The sequence below is a fragment of the Phoca vitulina genome, unplaced genomic scaffold (genome assembly GCF_004348235.1).
Source record: "Phoca vitulina isolate PV1807 unplaced genomic scaffold, GSC_HSeal_1.0 scaffold27, whole genome shotgun sequence".
NCBI classification, from domain to species: domain Eukaryota; kingdom Metazoa; phylum Chordata; class Mammalia; order Carnivora; family Phocidae; genus Phoca; species Phoca vitulina.
The window spans coordinates 14,150,581-14,170,848 of record NW_022589730.1 but is presented as its reverse complement, the minus strand read 5'-3'; the positions used below and the strand labels follow the sequence as shown (position 1 = coordinate 14,170,848).

The following is a 20,268-nucleotide window of genomic DNA, read 5'->3' as shown; positions in this document are numbered from 1 at the left end:
GCATAACCACTTCCTAGAGTGACAAATCACAAGAAAACAAGCCAATATTTGCTGTGAATGTATTTTTCTGGTAAAGGTTGTAAAATATAAGGTATAAAGACCTAGTCCAAATGCTGTCAGGGCTATCTGATGATCTGTGACGAACTGGATGCTGTATGGTAGTACTTAAGGGTCCCACATGGAAGACTAAACGATTTATAAATTTATAAAGAGGCACAATTTATAAAGAGGCAGATAAAATTTTAAAGTTTTCCCACATTAAGGGTTAAAGTTTCCTCAGGAAAACATTCAATTAAGCATATAACACCCTTTTCCAAAACAGTGTGACAAATTGAGGCTTTTCTTTTTTTTTTTTTTAAGATTTTATTTATTTGAGAGATAGAGTGAGCAAGAGAGAGAGCACAAGCTGGGGGGAGAGGCAGAGGAGAGGGAGAAGCAGATTCCCCCGCCGAGCAGGAGGCCCGATGTGGGACTCGATCCCAAGATCCTAGGATCATGACCTGAGCTGAAGGCAGACGCTTAATGACTGAGCCACCTAGGTGCCCCACAAATTGAGGTTTTAAGTATGAAAGGATATGGCGACATTTCTAAAGCATGCTTCCCAGTTGGAAGGGAGACTTGGAAGAAAGGTCTGCAGCCAAGCAAGTGGAAATTGCTGGCATACTGCTATTTTTTTTTTTTTCCCTTCACAATTCATAGACCAAGTTAAATTCCCTAAGTACTATAATAAATATACCTATTTAACTTTGTTTGACTAAGTGCTTCTCAAATATATTTGATCAGGGAACCATTTTTATTATGACATCTATTTGTATCCTAATACAAGGAAGAATTCCTTGGAAATCCTAAGGAACTGATGTTCTAAGGGACATACTTTGAGAAATGCTAAGTGGCAAATAAATACTGCAGTTCTAAGGGTGATGAGTTGAAAAATCGTGATCTATTTGTGTCTCTAAGGAAATTAACAAGTGATACATTACTTCTCACATGCTCTTGTTATAGAATGAGTATTAAGTGCAGAAATCTCATCTACCTTTTTTACATACCTCGATGCAAAAATGCTACAAGAGATTACCATAGTACTGAAAACACATACCATAACAATCCCACTTCAAATCATTTTACAAAGGATGAAAAAAACGTAGATATATAAAAATGACTCTGAAAAGGTGAGAAATTACCAAGTTCCCTCTGTTCTCTTAAAGGAGTCCTCAGAACTGCCAAAAGGGGGTCCACTCCAAATGACTGAGCCGATTTAGCTCACTCCCTTCAGCCCCCTGGATCAGATGACGTCTAGGATTTATCTAAGAGGAGCTCCCCAGGTCCTCCCCCAGGAGAGCTGGAACCTTGCAGAGCTACTGCCTCTATCTGGAGACAGCCCCCCCCCCCCGCCCCCATAACCCTTCCCTCACCCCTGGGCCAGCTCCATCAGAAATTACATTTTTGATGGCAGAGGTATGTATCAAAGGTCGGGGAGCAAAGGAATCCTTAATCTACTACAACAAGTGTATAAAAGTAGGGGGTGGGGATGGGGATGGGGGACATATATGCTCCTAATATGTGAGTTGGCTGAAATTGGAATGAGTTTTTGATAAGAAACAATATTGTGAGCGATGAATAGGTATCTAGGTATGTAGTCCAGCTCTATCATTGTTAGGTCATTTTACGGCAATTATTACGAAAATATATTACTATTTAATAACATTATTTCCCCAAAAAATAAAAAAAGCATTTTATGTTCTAAATAGTGCACATTAAATATAATAATACAGAGAACTAAAACACTGATTGATTATGGATAGACTGCAGTTAGTTTCTGAAGTCCTTGGAGTATCCTCCAAGATTTATTCATGGTCCCTGGCTTTTTTGTTCAGTATTTTCTCAATCTGATATGCACCCTTTAATTCTTACAGGAATTCCTAACTTAAGCAAATGTTAACCAGCAAATGTCTTAAGTTTTGATTTGGAGATCTGGTATTAACAGTTAGAATGAAAAAGTGAATGCCTTAAACAGAAATATATTTAAATCATATTTATTTTTTCTGCTAATATAAAAATATGCATTTCAAAACACTTTAAGATATTTGACAAGCTGCATAACAGAAAAGGCCCCTCTAGCAAACTGTTTCCAAGCGAGTCTGAGGCATCCAGTAAACAGTGTAGCAAGGTCAGCCTGTGACTGAAAGTACACAGTCCTGTTTTATAAGCGCATACTGACTCAAAACAATATTAGGAAAAGATGGGCTTCGAAGAACAAAATAAAGGTAAAGCACTGAGCACCTTTTACCATAATAAAATATTCATTAATCCCTCTGTGTGAAAATCTGGGAAAAGATGGAAGGTAAAAATAGATATAAAAGGAGTTAAATGGTTAAGTGTTTATAAAGTCAGTTTTCTCTGACTTGTTTAAAAACAGATTAAAAATCCTCTGAGACAATGTGAAAGTTCATGGGTTTTATATCTGCCAATATCATCGCCGGCTAACAGCAGCTTCTTAGTTGTTGATAGAAATTTTATATTACAGACTGATGCATGTGGTCTTATACTGACATCGATCTTTCTTTTCTGACAATGGTGCTGTTACTGGTATATCATGAAGTACTATCACACACAAATTATACCCACACTTCATCACAAGCAGAAATTAAGAAAGCACATTTTGCCAAACTGATTTTCGAATCTTCTAAATTGTATTTGTTCACTCGCTAATTTGAAAAATATAGTAATTTGTAGAGGGCTTCTTCATCATTAATGTGAGTTAGTAATCCTATAATTTAATTCAAAGCAATTTTTTTTTAAAAATGAGACTCAGACCAGCAAAGCTTAGCATCAGCCAAAATCCGACGGGCACACAGTGGGCAAAAGGCCAACTCTACCGTGATATATAAAGGTCACTTTATGAAAAATCCAAATAAAAATTACTCTTAAAATATTTTGTCCGTTAGAATTAGTTTACAGATGGAAATTTAAATTAAATGAGAGGACTCTAGTCCTTTGGGCTAGAATCTTACAACCAGAAAGATAAGCAATGTTAACAATGATTTCTGTGATATGGGCAGAAAGTTAACCATTGACTTCAAGAATTCTGTTGAAACAATACATGATAAAAGGTATGGGGGTAATAGATAGTGAGTCTACAATTAAAAATTTATCCTTTAAAAAATTTTCCCCTGAACTAGACACAAATACCAAGCATTTTCTACCTTTCCATCTCCAGAAATTCCAATGGGAATCCAGAAATGAAAAAAAAAAAAAAAAAGGAGTGAAGGTCAAACCCGCACCTGGCTGATACACGATGAACACCCTGGAAACAGCGCTAAGACGGTATTGGAGCACACTGAAGGAAAATGACAAACACCTGGCAGCACTGGTTTCCACTGAAGCTTCAGGAAGTAACAGATCCTGATTGTCTTTCTAGTGTTATGATTCAGTAGTTAGAACTACTTGCAAAAGCAGTGCTGAGAGTTGATAAATATTTATGGTGCCACCTGGTGATGTCCTCCCGAGTTTCGCCATCATTGCTTTTGGATTGATCAGGAGCCCCCACGGGAGCACATCCTCCTTTGCATGTATGGGGAGTTGCAGAGTTGGTGACCAGACTGTTACAGGTGCTCTGAAACAGCAGTGAGAAGAGCTGCCAGCGACAGGAAGAAAATGCAAATGGAGTAAGTTTACTATGCTTTTCCACGATAGAACCACTATTTCACACGTACAAGACCTAAAGAAAATGGAAGCTCCTTTATTCCAGACACCCTGTAAATTCAGAATTCCACATAAAATTTTCTTTGTAGGAGCAGAATATGCTGTATATCAATATCCATTTTCTTACTGAATCCTCGATAAGAGTTTGGTTTAAAAGGCGAATGAGAAACAGGATCCAGATGTTGAATGATGGCTTCGGTAACATCATATGAGGTGGCTTTTGGGTTTGCCACAGAGTTCGAGTTTCTTTGTCGTGAGCAGGTGTGCCAGGCCATTGAGAAACACCAGGACGATGGTCATAGACATGACAATCACGTACTGGCTGATGCTACACAAGGAGAAAAAGAAACATGTTACAGGAGGAGAGAACATATGTGGGAAGGAACATAAGATCCCTCTAAATAATGTTTCTAAATGTACACATAAAATACACATAATTACAAAAGATACCAAGGATTTTTTCAAGTTTATTTATTTTAGTAATCTCTACATCCAACATGGGGCTCGAACTCACTACCCTGAGACCAAGAGTCTCCTGCTCTTCCAACTGAGCCAGCCAGGCGTCCCACCAATGATTTCGAAATAGATACCAAATGTTAAAAAAACAAATTTGTTACAGAAGTAGTGACGAACATAAAGGATATCTTGAGATCTGTCCAACAACTGTAATATGTCATGAAAATATCTGACTGATACCAGCAGGGTCTGTGTGTTCGTCACCAATATCAGGCCACTGTCCCCAGGTTTAAGTATTCTGACGTTCTAGAGCAGGCTATCCTGTGCTTTGACAAAAGTTAGAAGTACTTTAACCACACACACACACACACGTTACCCAAATTCAAATTTAGGGAAGTGAAAGTTTTATAGTCAAGGCATCTAAACAAAGGTAAAAGGACACATTTCTTCATTAATCTCCAAGTCAAAGCTACTGTCTCCCAGACTTTGCTCTTTTAGACCTTTTATCACTTTTAATACTTTAAATTACCTAAAACACTCTTAACATTTTAAATTACTTTAATATAAATAATATTAAGTATGACTTGATTTCTTAATAAGTTTCATAAAACCAGTAGGTAGGTGGCTATCCTCAAATTTAGTAGAAGTTTATCTATAAAAGGTATTTCACAGATCACTTATCTCTTTACAGTGGCCTCAAATCACAAACTTTGGCCTCATTTAAGCCAACATTATTGGTAGGAAACAGTTGTGAAGCTCATCATCTTCAAGCAGTGGAGCCATAAGCCATTCAGCTTGTGGTATTTTCCATCAATCAAGTCTTGGTATCATCTTAGCATAGCAGAGTTAAAGGAGCATCCAATTTCAACTTGAAATGAGGTTAGCTGTTCCCACTTTCTCCCCTTCACTATTTTGACATCAGGTATTCTCAGGGTGCACATGTGTGATGGCCGAGGGCCAGGTCTCTGTGCGGAGGGGCATACAGAGGCACCAGGAGGGCCTGTTCAGCCTGCACAAGGGGGGCTGAAAGGCTGACTATACTTTTCAATCAGCGTAATGGGCAATAGAAGTAGGTCATCTCTGTCACATGCATTGGAGAAGAAAAAGATTGAGAATCATTGATTTTTTTTTTTTTTAAGATTTTATTTGTCAGAGAGAGAGCACAAGCAAGGGGAGCGGCAGGCAGAGGGAGAGGGAGAAGCAGGCTCCCCGCTGAGCAAGGAGCCCCACGAGGGACTCAATCCCAGGACTCTGGGATCATGACCTGAGCTGAAGGCAGCTGCTTAACCGACTGAGCCACTCAGGCATCCCGAGAATCACTGATTTTAATAAAGCTTAGTATTCATTATAAGAGTAAAAGCATTTATGGCACTTATTAATTACATTTAGGAGGATATTAAGATAGTATTGAACATAATGAGAAGTTATCATTATATCTAGAGAGAAATGATACTTTAGTTGTCATTTGTATTTTAATAAGGTATAACAATAGTGCACGTGGGAAACAATGTCCAAATGAACACCACTATCAAATCAAACCAATCAAACTGATGATGCCGACTCTATTTACCTCATACCAAATACATTTAGAACATAAATTTAAATATGTTTTTATAGTTATGAAGATTACCTCAAAGGGATTTTTTTCTCTAGTTTAAGAAATGCACTTCTTTCAGGATGCCATATAAAGGGCAGGACTCTGAAGTTTACGACCCGCTATGAATGAAGATACAGTGTAAAAGATCAAAAGAAGAAAATACTAAATTGTAGCTCTGTCAGCCCAACTCGGTTTTATGGCCTGGGCAGGATATTTTTCACATGGCTGTTAAAAGAATACCTGACGGCACAGGTTCTCCAGAGAACCACTGAGCTCATGGCCACAGGTGCAGCTGCCTACTCTGACTGCAGTCTATTCCTTTAAGAGTCCCAGTTTAATTCTGGTAAAATCTGCTCTGAAGATGCATTTTTAAACACACTGGACTACACCCATAAATACTGTCTCATGCCCTAATAATACACTCTTCATTTTTAAACAAACTATTACTTATTTGTTTTTTTGTTTTGTTTTGTTTTTTAAACATTTTATTTATTTGTCAGAGAGAGACACAGCAAGAGAGGGAACGCAAGCAGGGGGAGTGGGAGAGGGAGAAGCAGGCTTCCCGCTGAGCAGGGAGACTGATGCGGGGCTCGATCCCAGGACCCTGGGATCATGACCTGAGCCGAAGGCAGACGTTTAACGACTGAGCCACCCAGGCGCCCCTATTACTTATTTGTTAACCTGAAACGAACAGCTGAGGAATCTCTCAAACCTATTTTGAAAACCCACTGCAATCACCATGATGACACTATGACCATTACAGATACGTGCAGACCACATTCATGGGGTTGGTGAGCTCCCACTCCTCTCTAGAATTCTGGGACACATTCTCACCATTTCTGTATTCATAAAGCAATCAAGTAGTAAGGACAAAAGGACAACATTCCATTCCTGTATATAATAGGCATGTTATGGCTGAAGTTATTAACTATATTACTAATAAAAAGGAGTTTAGAAATAAAATTTGTCACAAAGGGAAACCACCACAGGAGCACAATTCAAATAACTCTGGATCCCATTAAGGAAACTCTGCCAATAAATTTAGTAATATCTACAACATGACAAGAAACATCTCAGCTTTTCATATATACATTCACACAGGAATAATTAGAAACCCCAAACTTAAAAGCAACATTCTCACAAACAGAATGCAGGAAAAAGTACAATAATGAAGTTTTGTTTTGTTTTGTTTTTTAAGATTTTATCTATTTATTTGACAGAGAGAGACACAGAGAGAGGGGGAACACAAGCAGGGGGAGTGGGAGAGGGAGAAGCAGGCTTCCCGCAGAGCAGGGAGCCCAATGCGGGGCTCGATCCCAGGACCCTGGGATCATGACCTGAGCCGAAGGCAGACGCTCAACGACTGAGCCACCCAGGCGCCCCAATAATGAAGTTTTGATAACGTGAACCCTATTATATGGTGTTTTAGCTTTGAATCTTGAAGCATATTTTCCAGCCATTATCCAAGCCTTTTCCTGGCAATAAATTAGGTGCTGATGAAGATGCATGCACCACTCATGCCCATCAGACCTGTCCCACATGGGTCCCCAAGGCGGTACATGCCATCACTGCTATACAGGATACCCAGAGAAGATTCTAGAATTCTAACTTTTCGACAGGAGCAGCAGCAAATCAAAAATGTCCCCCTGCAGCCTCAATCTGGGCAATTCCATTTAGAAAGCCTAATTTTTCTAACTCAGATTTTCATTTTGTTTCCCCATCCCCACCCCTTCCATCCCCCACCTCCCCTCTGCAATCATCTTCCTTTGTTAAGAGGGCATTTTTTGGATGTTATAATAAGAGACAAAGAAGACAAACAGCAGAGTAAGGAGGTATTTCAGCAGGGATGACCAGGAGACTATGTGGGGAATTTATGGAGGATCATTCATTGCTTTCAGCCTGATGAACAGAACCCGAGCTCTGAAGTCCCCTATTACACCCGCCTTCAAGAAGTCTCTCAGAACAAGCACCCCATTTCATTGCCAGGAGTTAGATCTGTGAGAACAAAGCACTGAGACTGAGATGAACTGTGGTTTACCCTAACTAACTAACTGGCTGTGCCTTTATCACCTTTCTGTCCCTTCTGGATTTTGTCAGAGTAACGGAGCGCACCAGGACCACAGACAGAATCCAGGACCGTTCCAGGTAAACCTGCACTTGTCACTGTGTGTGGAGGGCAGCTCCCATTACAAAAAGAACCATTACCACAAAATATTTCTACAGCATAGTTTTTACACCGTATAGCATGAATCAATTATATAATATTTTAATAAGTATCATCAATAAATTATAGTACTGAAACATGGAGTTAACATTCTTTTCTGATGGTTAGTACTGCAGAGCGGGGGTCATCAACACATTCTCGATCCGCGAGGGCTGATGCACCATCCTGTTTCCCTTGGTTTGAATGATGCTCAATGTTTGTCTTATGCATCTATAGTCTCTCGTTCTGCAATTATTTTGTGCTCTGATGAACACTTTATTCCCATGATGGTTGTGTAAAGGAATGCAAGAAATAGGCCTGGAGGTACCACGCAAGTGCCAGGAAGAATGTCATGCTAGATGTTAAATACAAGTTTTGCAATGTCTCAAAGCCTCTTTTAAAAAGGATCAAGCAAGCACAGGTAACACAACTAAAAATAGATAAATTGGACTACATAAAAATTTAAAACTTTTGTGCATCAAAGGACACAATCTACTTCTGGCTCATACCCTCCTAATCAATATTTCTTTCTCCTTCAAATCCAAAACATATGTTATCAAAACTCTGCAGTGAATGGTTCCTTTGCAACAATCACACACAGGATCAGACACAAAGCCACTTTTAAAAAAGATTTATGAGAGTCACAAAACAAAGACTTGGGGAAATTCCCTGTCGTAGAGGCAGTGAGGGGCAGTGGGGATTCTACAGCCTTGGCTACTGAAGCGCTGCCCTCCGCGCCTGCTCCATCATTCACCAGTCTGCGACACAGGCGAGTCACACTCTCCTCATCTCTAAAATGGGCCACAGTGTTCTCATCTCTAAAATGAAGACACTAAATATATCTACCGTGAAGAATATCTACTTTACAGCGTTGTGATAAAGATCGCATGAAATAATGTGCTGGAAGATCCTTAAACACTGCAGCACAACACAAAGGTTGGTCAGTTGTGGCAGAGGTGGGACGGGGGGGGGCAATCCTTTGACTGACAGCTTGGACCTCCTATTCAAGTTCGAGCTTCTGTCTTATTTTGCCTTTACCTAATGCAGACCGATTGCCCGGTCTCTGAACTGCCTTCATCATGTCTTTCAGGACTCCTGTCTCAAATAACCAACTGCTGGGCATGTGGACTCTGTGTTGCAATGCACAGCCTTGCTCTGACCTTGTGGGTAAGTCTCTGCCTCTACTCTACTCTAAACAAGCTTACTCCATTTGCGCCCCAGTACTGGCTCCAGAACTCCAGATTTGACAGAGGGCAATTAGAATTGATGTACTGAGGGACATTCACTCCTACCAACTATAATATCATTCTTCACACTCATGAGTGAAATGAAAGGACAATAAAATCTCAGAGAGACGTGAGGGTATTCCATGCGGTTACTGCCCTGTATTTCTCCTTTCCTTTCTAACGAAGCTTGAAAAAGTGGTCTATACTTAAACTCTACTTCCTGACCTCCCATTTCATTTATTCCTTTCTCTTTAATTTTTATCAGAGTCAAACATGCAGTATTAAAAACGTAAAATACTGGAGAAAGATTTACGATGAAAACCGACAATCCTCATTCCTCCTTCCCTACTTCTCAAGACAACTGCTTTGGCCACTTCTCTTTTTAGATCTTCTGGCGGTTACCTCCTTACCATGAATTAGTATCTTTATGTTGCTATTTATTGATACATCAATTTAAAACATTATATATTAAGTCCCTGCTAGGAAAGAGAAGAACTGAGCATACTTATACTATATCCTACTAATTTCACTTTTAGATAGTTATTTTTTCTTCTATTAGTTTTTCTTCTATTTTTCCTTATGAGTCATCTTTAAGGAATTATTTATATGTAAGAAAATGGGACTATTTTAAGTGTCCAGTTAGATGAGTATTAACACATGGTACACCACATAACCATCCTCACTGTTAAGACAGAGAACATTTCCATCACCCCAAAAGTTCCCACATTCCCTTTTACAGTTCAGCTCACCCTAACTCCCAGTGCTGGAGATGGATAATGGTGATACTGCTCAACAGTGTGAATTTACTTAATGTTGCTGAAATGTACACTTAAAAGAAGTTAAGATGGTAAATTTTGTTATCTATATTTTACAATTAAAAATAAAAAGTCTCAAAAAAAACCCAAAAAGTCTCACACACAAAAATACTATATTTTACGAGAATATGTCCCAAACAAAATTCTGGCGTATGTCTAAAATGAAAGAAAATTAATCAAACGTCGGAGAGAGTAAGGAGATATATGTCAAACACAGGAAACACTCTGAAGGATAAAAAATAGAACCACAGAATAACATCAACACTAAATAGCTGCCTTTACTGAAACTTCTTAGATGCCGGGCACTGTGCTCAATGCTCCACGTGGAGTCATCCATTCAGACAACTACACGAGACAGGGGAGAGATGAGAGGGTTTAAGTCAATGCTGATGGTCTCGTAGCTAAAATGTGGCTGAAGTTGTCCAAGCCCAGGTGCTCTGGTCTAAAGCCCATGTTCTAACCCACTATCTTGTCCGGACACTTTGGGATCAGAGGGCTGGAGAGAGAGAGAGATGTCAAAACTTTCCCTAAGCATTCAAGCTTAAGAGTAATGAAAGCAAAATGATCTAGGGACACCTTTTACATGCCTGGCACATATGGAATGAAGAAGATTCAAATCAGATGAGGCAGGGAGGCAAACGTGTATATAAATAAGAAAGCAGGACCAGAAGTGAGTTGCCAAGAGGTAGGAACAGAGGAGAGAATGTCTAACACAGTCTCACCCAAACCTATGCAATTTCCAGCAACACAAGTGCTAAATAAATATTGACTAATGAAAAAAAAGCAGTCTATAAAAATGTATTGTCTCCGGGGGCGCCTGGGTGGCTCAGTCGTTAAATGTCTGCCTTTGGCTCAGGTCATGATCCCAGGGTCCTGGGATCGAGCCCCGTGTCGGGCTCCCTGCTCGGCAGGAGGCCTGCTTCTCCCCCTCCCACTCCCCCTGCTTGTGTTCCTGCTCTCGCTCTCTCTCTCTCTCTCTCTGTCAAATAAATAAATAAAGTCTTTAAAAAAAAAAGTATTGTCTCCGAATGCATTTGAAAACAAAAAGGCAAAAGGACTGACTTTGCTTTATTTCTCAAAGAGAAGAAATTTAACAGATTATGGCAATCATTCATATTCAAATCATATTAAAGAAAAAACTGACTTTTTGTTCATGTTATACTAGAACACTGTTGTAAGGTCTCACATGTTAAATGTTCTCATATTAAAGATTTTAAGAGGCAGATAAGGATTACACACAATTTAAATTGACACAAAATCCATACTGACACTGAATGCATCATTTTTCTAAAGAGACTGACAGATTATGAGGACAGACTCTGAAAACCCAGATCAGATTCACAGTTACCCTTGCACCTTCCCACTGTTCTATAGTTCTCTCCAGAGTTAGCATCTATCCCCACATCATCCCAAGAAACCATTTGCTAATGTGTTAATGTTAAGAATTGGAGAGACATGTCTCACATCCAGAAGCTTAAAATAATTGCTACTTGCTATGTTTACCTCAAAAATCAAATTGGTACCTTCTACTAAGATGTCAAGTTATTATTTTTTCACTGTATTCTTAAGAATTTCAATGTGATTATATACTGCACCTTGTTCCAATATCAAGCCAGCTTCCATAATCCTTGACTAAGAAGAAAAAATGCTGTAAAATAAAACAAAATATGGCTCCATTAAAAACAAAGGTATTTTCATTCAGATGAAAAACAATTTATTTTAGGATTATCAGTTTCAGACTTCTGACCTCTTACAACCACTATCTGACTAGAATCTATAAGAATATGTCCTTTATAGAAATTTTTGCTTGGACTAAAATGAGCAATAGCCTAAAAGCCAGACGTAGCATTACTATTCGATCGAATGAACACAAAAGTGACATTTATGAATAGCTAAAAATAAAGATAACCAACTTAATTTTTTTAAGTAAGCTCTAAGCCCAACATGGGGCTTGAACTCAAGACCCCGAGATCAAAAGTTGCAGACTCTACTGATTTTAATAAAAGACAGGAATAATACCAAAGACCTCAGTGAAAAAAAGCCATATCATCCATTTATCAAGAAGTATCTACTGACAGCCTACTATGTGCTAATCACTGTGTTAGGTCCTGGAGATAAAATCTCTTTTGGGAGTTGTATAACCTAGTGAATAATTCAATCAAATTATCAGGGGTGTGTGTGTGTGTGTGTGTGTGTAAGAGAGAGAGAGACAGAGAGAGAGGGAGAGAGAGAGATGAGTGTTATCATTGGAAAAGACAGGCAATTATGGGAGCACAAAGGAAGGGGTACATACCCCAGATGGAGTATAAGGGAAGGCTGTCCCAATAAAGAGTCTAAAAATCTAAGTAAAAAGTAAGAGTCCGGTGAAAGAGGAGTCTGAGGAGATCGGAGGAGAAGTATGCTTCTGACAAAGGGAGAAACCTATGTCAATGTCAAGAGTCCAGGGGGAGCGTGGCAGGTACAGGTCAGGGGGCAGGCGTGGACAGAGCAAGGCTGGAGATGATGCTGGTCAAGCAAGCAGAAGCTAGGTCACAAATGGCTTCATAAGCTAAGGAAAGCAATCTGACTCTTTACAAAATTAATCAGAGAATTTAAATTCCCTTCCGTTAACATATCTTGCTCTTTGTGAGCAAAACTGAAAGCTGATTTGTTCTAGCATTATTATGTTTGGTCAATTTCAGATATATAATGGATATCCGGTTCAACAGGACACAAAAATGCTCTCACCTAAATCAAGTGACTAGGAATCTGATTGGGAAGTTAGACTACTTGGTGTCTCCAATCAGTTCTAGCATAGGATGTTATATAGTGAAGAACTAGCTTTACCCAAAGAGAAATCTGGCCTTTGCCTTCAGCTACCTAGAGTGACTTCTAGGCCCATGGAATGCCATGCCTGATGGGAGTATTTTGCCTTGGGGCCTTAGCCACTGGACAGTCCAATAATGTGATTTATATTGGGGGCTTCAGGCCATGTGCTATCAGGTACCACCTCTAGAAGGAGTGAACATTAAAGGTCAGTCATGGGGACAAAATGTGATTGATCCTCATTAAAAAGTTGAACAACCGAGGCTCTTGCGAGCCTCGCTGGCACTACTCCCTATGAACATCGCACATCAATGCTGGAACAGTAATGCTGTCCTGACTCCACAGGGAGAGGACCAGAGTTCCACATCCGGACCCTTCCTAGACTCTGCCTTCTGAGTCTCTTCCCTTGGATAACTTTAATCTGTATACTTTCCTACAATAAATCATAACTGTGAATATAATAGTTTTTTGTGAGTTTTGTCCTTCTCGTGAATTATCAAACCCGAGGGCAGTTTTGAGAACCCCCTGAATTCGTAGGTGTAAAGTAGGTTCTTTTTCTTAATACACTATGTACAAGAGGCCCACCTGCATGCTCCTTACTCAGAACTCACTTATAAGAGTCATTAACTTGGTAACATCTTCCCACTTGAAAAGCTCTATTTCTTCTTTCCTTCCTTCTTTCCCTCCGTTTTCTCAATCTTAGAGAAGGGTTAGAAAAATCAACATTTCAAGTAGGAAAATGATGTATTACCTAAATCTAAAGTTAGCTTTTTCTGTGAACTTCCTATGGAAGGCTCATTTCAGACACAATGCACCATGGAAGACTAGGTATAAAATGACAGATGCAAATAAATCAAGTTAAGAAGACTTTTGACACCTTCAGAAGAACACCCTTCCTGCATAAGTCATTTATAAAAAGAAAGTAATTTATATGTGTAAATTATGCCAGCACTTATAACTTAATATCTAAAGATTTCATGCACAGAAATGCATTCAGATTTCTCTTGATTAAATTAAACCAGCACTTAGCTTCTCAATCTTATTTATACTGAATATCCAGTAATGCCTTACCAAAGCCATAATGTCTGATATGATGAGAACCATGAGAAAAAGGCTGGAAAAAAAATAAAGAAAGATTACACATAATAGAACTGGCACATTTTTAAAGCACACTAAAATAAAAATGAGAATAATCAAATAATCCTCTATTAGTATTTTTGCTTCTGAAAATACTACTTTAGACAAGGGCTCTTTTCACATTATAATGGGCCACTGTCCCACAGTATAGTCTGGAAGTCAAAAATGCTATTTAACATTTTGAATATTTGTTTCAATGGTAGGAAAGGGATGTGAATTATGATTTTTATTTATTTTTATTTATTTATTTTGGAGAGAGAGAGAAGGAGAGGAGGAAGGGGTGGAGGAAAGGGAAGAGGGAGAAGGAGAGAGAGAAGCCCAAGCAGGCTCCATGCTCAGCACGGAGCCTGATGCAGGGCTGGATCTCATGAACCTGAGATCATGACCTGAGCTGAAGTCAAGAGTTGGACCTTAACTGACTGAGGTGCCCAGAATTATGATTTTTAATTAAACTTTTTATTTTGAGATAATCACACGCAATTACAAGAAATAATATAGAGGGATCTCATGTACCCCTGGCCTAGTTTCCCCCAAGGCAGTATCTTACAAAACTCTAGTTCAATATCACAACCAGGATATCTACACTGACACTGTCAAGATACAGAATGTTTCCATCATTACAAGGATCCCTCATGATACTGTTTTATAGCTACATCTATCCTCCCTGCACCAACCCCCTGCCTAATCCCTAATCCCTGAAAACCACGAATCTGTTCTCCATTTCTATAATTTTGTCATTTCAAGAGTGTTGTATAAGTGGAATCATTTATATAACACTTTGTAACCTGCTGGGATTATATTTTTTCACTCAGCATAATTCCTTTGCGATTCATCTAATGTAATGTACAATACATTGTAATGTATCAATAGTTAGATCCTTTTAACTGCTGAGTAGTGCTCCATTTATGGATGTACCACAGTCTGCTTAACCATTCAAACACTGAAAGACATTACAAATAAAGCTGCTATAAACACTCGAGTACAGTTTTTTATGCAAACATAAGTTCTTATTTCTCTAGGAAAAATGCCACAGGATGTAATTGTTGGATCTTATGGCAGTTGCATGTTTGGTTTAATAAGAAACTAAAACTCCATGGGACTCCTGGGTGGCTCAGTTCATTAAGTGCCTGCCTTTGGCTCAGGTCTTGATCCCGGGGTCCTGAGACGAGTCCCACATCGGGCTCCTTGCTCAGAGGGGAGCCTGCTTCTCCCTCTGCCTGCCGCTCCCCGATTGTGCTCTCGCTCACTCTCTCTGACAAATAAATAAATAAATAAAACCTTTAAAAAAAATAAGAAACTAAAACTCTTTCCAGAGTGGTTATACAATATATGTTCCCATCTGCAATATATGAGAGCAATTTCTTTGCATCTTTACCAGCATTTGGTGTCACTACTTTCTATTTTTAGCTATCTTGATCACTATATAATGATACCTCACTGTGGTGTTTTTGTTTTTTTTTTTGAAGATTTTATTTATTTATTTGACAGAGAGAGTGAGAGAGCACAAGCAGGGGGAGTGGCAGGCAGAGGGAGAAGGAGTAGCAGAAGTAGGCTCCCTGCTGAGCAGGAAGCCTGATACGGGGCTCAATCCCAGGACCCTGGGATCATGACCTGAGCTGAAGGCAGACGCTTAACCGAGTGAGCCACCCAGGTGCCCCCTCACTGGTTTTAATATGCATTTCCTTAGTCATTAACGATGTTGAACAGCTTCAACTGCCATCTATATACGCTCAGATCTTTTGCTCATTTTCTCATTAAATTGTTTGGTGTTTACTGTTGAGTTTTGAGAGTTCTTTATATAGTCTGGATAGTAGTCCTTGGTCAGATACATAGTTTGTAAATACTCTCTGCCAGTATGTAGCTTGTCTTTTCATTCTCTTAACAGGGTCTTCTTTTTTGTAGAGCAAGAGTTTTTAATTTTGATGAAGTCCAATTTATCAATTTTGCCTTACACAGATCATGGTTTTAATGTCAAGCCTAACTCTTTCCTAGCCCAAATCTCAAAGATTTTTCTCTTATGCTTTTCCTAAAAGTTTGAATCTGGTCTATTTTGAGTTAATTTTTATGTAAGGTGTAAGATTTTGGTCAAGATTAAAAAAAAAAAAATCACAGCATGCCTCCTTGATTTCCTTAACAAGGCAATGAAGAACTTAATGCTCATGTGTAATACAGAATCTTAGCTTTTTTATTTGCAGAAGAAATGGACAAATTTCCCTCCCCCATTAAGGTATCACAGCAATTAGGTAATAAAAGGGGAAAAAATGTAAATCATTTTTGTCATCTAGTGCTTTTCTCTTAAGTCCAAACAGAAAACAACAATGAAAAGTGTTCTCAGATTTTAAAATTTTTATGTACAATACAGAGCTGCAAGAAAGCTGTAGATTTCTCTCATCTCACTTACAAACTTAATGTTCTAAAAAAGTATTTCCTCCAGGGAAAACTCATATGATCAATTATTGAATTGCATTACACAGTTCCATTGCAACTAGTCTAAAGTTAGTATGCTTATTTTAAAATCATCCTTGACTTCTCTTTTAGACATAATTGTTTTTCTAACTATAGGTTTGAAATATAGAAATGTAACTCAATAGTTCACATACACAGACATATAGCACAAGTCAGACTTACCATATCTAATTGAAGTGTTATGTATCATTCACAAGTCTGACAAAACAGACATACAATAAGTGTGTTAAACTAAGAGTTTGTGGAGAACACAATGGTCATTGAGTACAACCTTCTGAACAAAACACCAATTCTCAAAGTAACAATCCCAATGAAAGCTCTGTCTAGCATGGGCTTTAATGGTTCCAGTTACTGAATCCACCCCAATTTACACAGCCCCAATCACTACAAAATGCTTTCCTTCTTTGAATCAAAATCAGTGAAACAAAAATTCCACCCTATGGCTCTAGTTCTTCTGAGACAAGAAGAAAAAAAAGAAATACAAAGCAATCTACATATTTAATGCAATCCCCATCAAAATACCACCAGAATTTTTCACAGAGCTAGAACAAACAACCCTAAAATTTGTATGGGACCACAAAAGACCCTAAACAACCAAAGCAGCCTTGAAAAAGAAAAGCAAAGCCGGAAGCATCACAATTCCAGACTTCAAAGCTATATTACAAAGTTGCAGGCATTAAGACAGTATGGTACTGGCACAAAAACAGACACATAGATCAATGGAACGGAAGAGAAAATCCAGAAATGGACCCACAACTATACGGTCAACTAATCTTCGACAAAGCAGGAAAGAATGTCCAATGGAAAAAAGACAGTCTCCTCAACAAATGGTGTTGGGAAAACTGGACAGCAACAAGCAGAAGAATGAAACTGGACCACTTACTTACACCACACACAAAAGTAAATTCAAAGCAGATGAAAGACCTAAATATGAGACAGGAAACCATCACAATCCTAGAGGAGGGCACAGGATTTGACACTGGCCACAGCAACTTCTTACTAGACACATCACCAGAGGCAAGGGAAACAAAAGCAAAAATGAACTACTGGGTCTTCAGGATAAAAAACTTCTTGAGATGCCTGAGTGGCTCAGTTGGTTGAGCATCTGACTCTTGATTTCAGCTCAGGTCATGATCTCAGGGTTGTGAGATCAAGCCCCTCGTCGGGCTCCGCACTGGGTGTGGAGACTGCTTAAGATGCTCTCTCTCCCTCTCCTGTGCCCCTCACCCCCTCTCTCCTTCTCTTCCTCTCTCTCTCTCTCTAAAAAAAGAAAGAAAAAAAGATAAAAAGCTTCTGCACAGTGAAGGAAACAATCAACAAAACTAAAAGGCAACCTTTGGAATGGGAGAAGATATTTGCAAATGACATATCTGATAAAAAGTATCCAAAATCTATAAAGAACTTGTCAAACTCAACACCCCAAAAAACAAATAATCTAGTTAAGAAATAGGCAGAAGACATGAATAGATAGACATTTTTCCAAAGAAGACATATAGATGGCTAACAGACACATGAAAAGATGCTCAACATCACTCATCATCAGGGAAATACAAATCAAAACTACAATGATATATCACCTCACACCTGTCAGAATGGCTAAAATTAACACAGGAAACAACAGATGTTGGCAAGGATGCAGAGAAAGAGGAACCCTCTTACACTGTTAATGGAAATGCAAACTGGTGCAGCCACTCTGGAAAACAACACAGAGGTTCCTCAAAAAGTGAAAAATAGAACTACCCTATGATCTAGCAATTGTACTACTAGGTATTTACCCAAAGGATACAAAAATACTGATTCGAAGGGACACATGCACCCGATGCTTATAGCAGCATTATCAACAATAGCCAAGCCAAGGGCGCCTGGGTGGCTCAGTTCGTTAAGCCACTGCCTCTGGCTCAGGTCATGATCCTGGAGTCCCTGGATCGAGTCCCTCATCAGGCTCCCTGCTTGGCAGGGAGTCTGCTTCTCCCTCTGACCCTAACCCCTCTCATGTGCTCTCTCTCATTCTCTCTCAAATAAATAAATAAAATCTTAAAAAAAAAAAAAAAAAAAACAGCCAAATTATGGAAAGAGCCTAAATGTCCACTGACTGATGAATGGCTGAAGAAGATGTGGTGTGTATATATATATAATGGGATATTACTCAGCCATCCAAAAGAATGAAATCTTGCCATTTGCAATGATGTGGATGGAACTCAAGGGTATTACACTAAGCAAAACAAGTCAGTCAGAGAAAGACAAATACCATATGATTACACTCATATGTGAAATTTAAGAAACAAAACAAATGAACATAGGGAATGGGGGCAAAGAAAGAGAGGGAGGCAAACAGAGAGCAAACTGCAGAGGAAAGGGCAGAGAACAAACTCTTAAGAGAACAAACTGAGGGTCAGTGGAGGGAAGGTGGGCAGGGAATGGGCTATATGGGGGATGGGTATTAAGGAGGGCACTTGTTGTGATGAGCGCTAGGGGTTTTTAAGTGATGAATCACTAAATTCTATTCCTGAAATCAGTATTACAGTGCATGTTAACTAACTAGAATTTAAATAAAAACTGGAAACGAAAAAAAAGAAATGCAATTAAATGCAACAGACTTTTAAATATCTTTTTTGAAGTTTGGTTTGATATTTTTAAATGTTTTTCTAAAACCACATTTTATTGTAGGACACAGATGATGTTCTGCAACCCTTTGGAAGTAAGACACACCTGATTAGGGTACTTACTATCTTCTCAGCCTCAGTTTCCTTACCTATAGAATGGGCAGAGTAATACCTACTTCAGAGCACTGTTGGGAAAATTAAGTAATATATGTAAATTATCTAACACAGTGCCTGCATATGGTAGGTACCTAATATATACTGATTTCTTTTTCACTCTTTGTAACAAAAACTTTAGATAAAATTAAAGACACAGTGAAAGACAGAATCTCTGCCCTTTCAGAGTTCATAGGATGTGTATTAGTTTGCTTGGGCTGTCATAACAAAGTATCATACAAATGATAATGAATGTTACCTCTTATTACTTCCACCAACCCACTAAGGTCATTCAGCTCTAACCATCTTCCTGCTTTTACTCTTGTCCTCCTAAAGGTATTAGTCATAGAACAAAGGAGACTTTGAGACCTTCCAATGGCTTCTTGCCTCAACTAGGAAAAATTCAGAAGTCCAAACTATGGCCGAAATGGCCCCATATGATCTGGCCCCTACCTATCTCTCCAACCGTCCTTCCTACAATTTTTCTGCTAGCACACTCTGCTTATGGCTGGTCCTCCTGCTGTTCTTCAAATACTCTACACCGGTCTCACCTCATGCCCTTTGTGTGCTCCACACCCTCTCTACCTAAAAGTGCTCTTTTCTCATACAGTTTCATGGTTCACTCTGTGTTTATTTCAGTCTCTGCTTAAATGTCTCCTCTTCAATCTATTTTTCTTCCTGACATTTAACACAACCTGACATTTTATGGCAAATATTTTATTTCTTATTTGTCTCCCTGAGTAGATGGTAAGCTCTATTCACCACTGTATTACCAGCAGCTAGAACAGTGGCTGGCTTGTAATAGAAACTCAAAACATCATATGCTAAATGAATGGTAGAAGTAATCAGCATAAAATAAAATTGAAAATGGCTACTACTACATATTGTGACATTTTTTTTAGACACAAGACTGACTGAACTTCTACCTTTTGGTTCCATAGAACACTACAAAATTGTTTTTTTTTTAAGATTTTATTTATTAATTTGACAGAGAGAGACACAGCAAGAGAGGGAACACAAGCAGGGGGAGTGGGAGAGGGAGAAGCGATGCGGGGCTCAATCCCAGGACCCTAGGATCATGACCTGGGCCGAAGGCAGACACTTA

General features: G+C 38.9%; 1 protein-coding gene across 4 annotated transcripts in view; it reads right to left on the bottom strand.

Moving 5' to 3' along the window:
• Positions 1–2,020: 2,020 nt before the first annotated feature.
• The window catches only part of PIGN (phosphatidylinositol glycan anchor biosynthesis class N), a 107,598-nt gene continuing 89,350 nt past the window's right edge, over positions 2,021–20,268 (bottom strand). For all 4 annotated transcript variants that reach the window (XM_032422699.1, XM_032422701.1, XM_032422700.1 and 1 more), the window contains 3 exons: positions 13,876–13,918; positions 11,595–11,647; positions 2,021–4,030 (listed from right to left, as the gene is read on the bottom strand). In XM_032422699.1, coding sequence (XP_032278590.1) covers positions 3,907–4,030; positions 11,595–11,647; positions 13,876–13,918 — 220 coding nt within the window. In that variant the 3' untranslated portion in view covers positions 2,021–3,906. The remainder of the gene's footprint in view (positions 4,031–11,594; positions 11,648–13,875; positions 13,919–20,268) is intronic.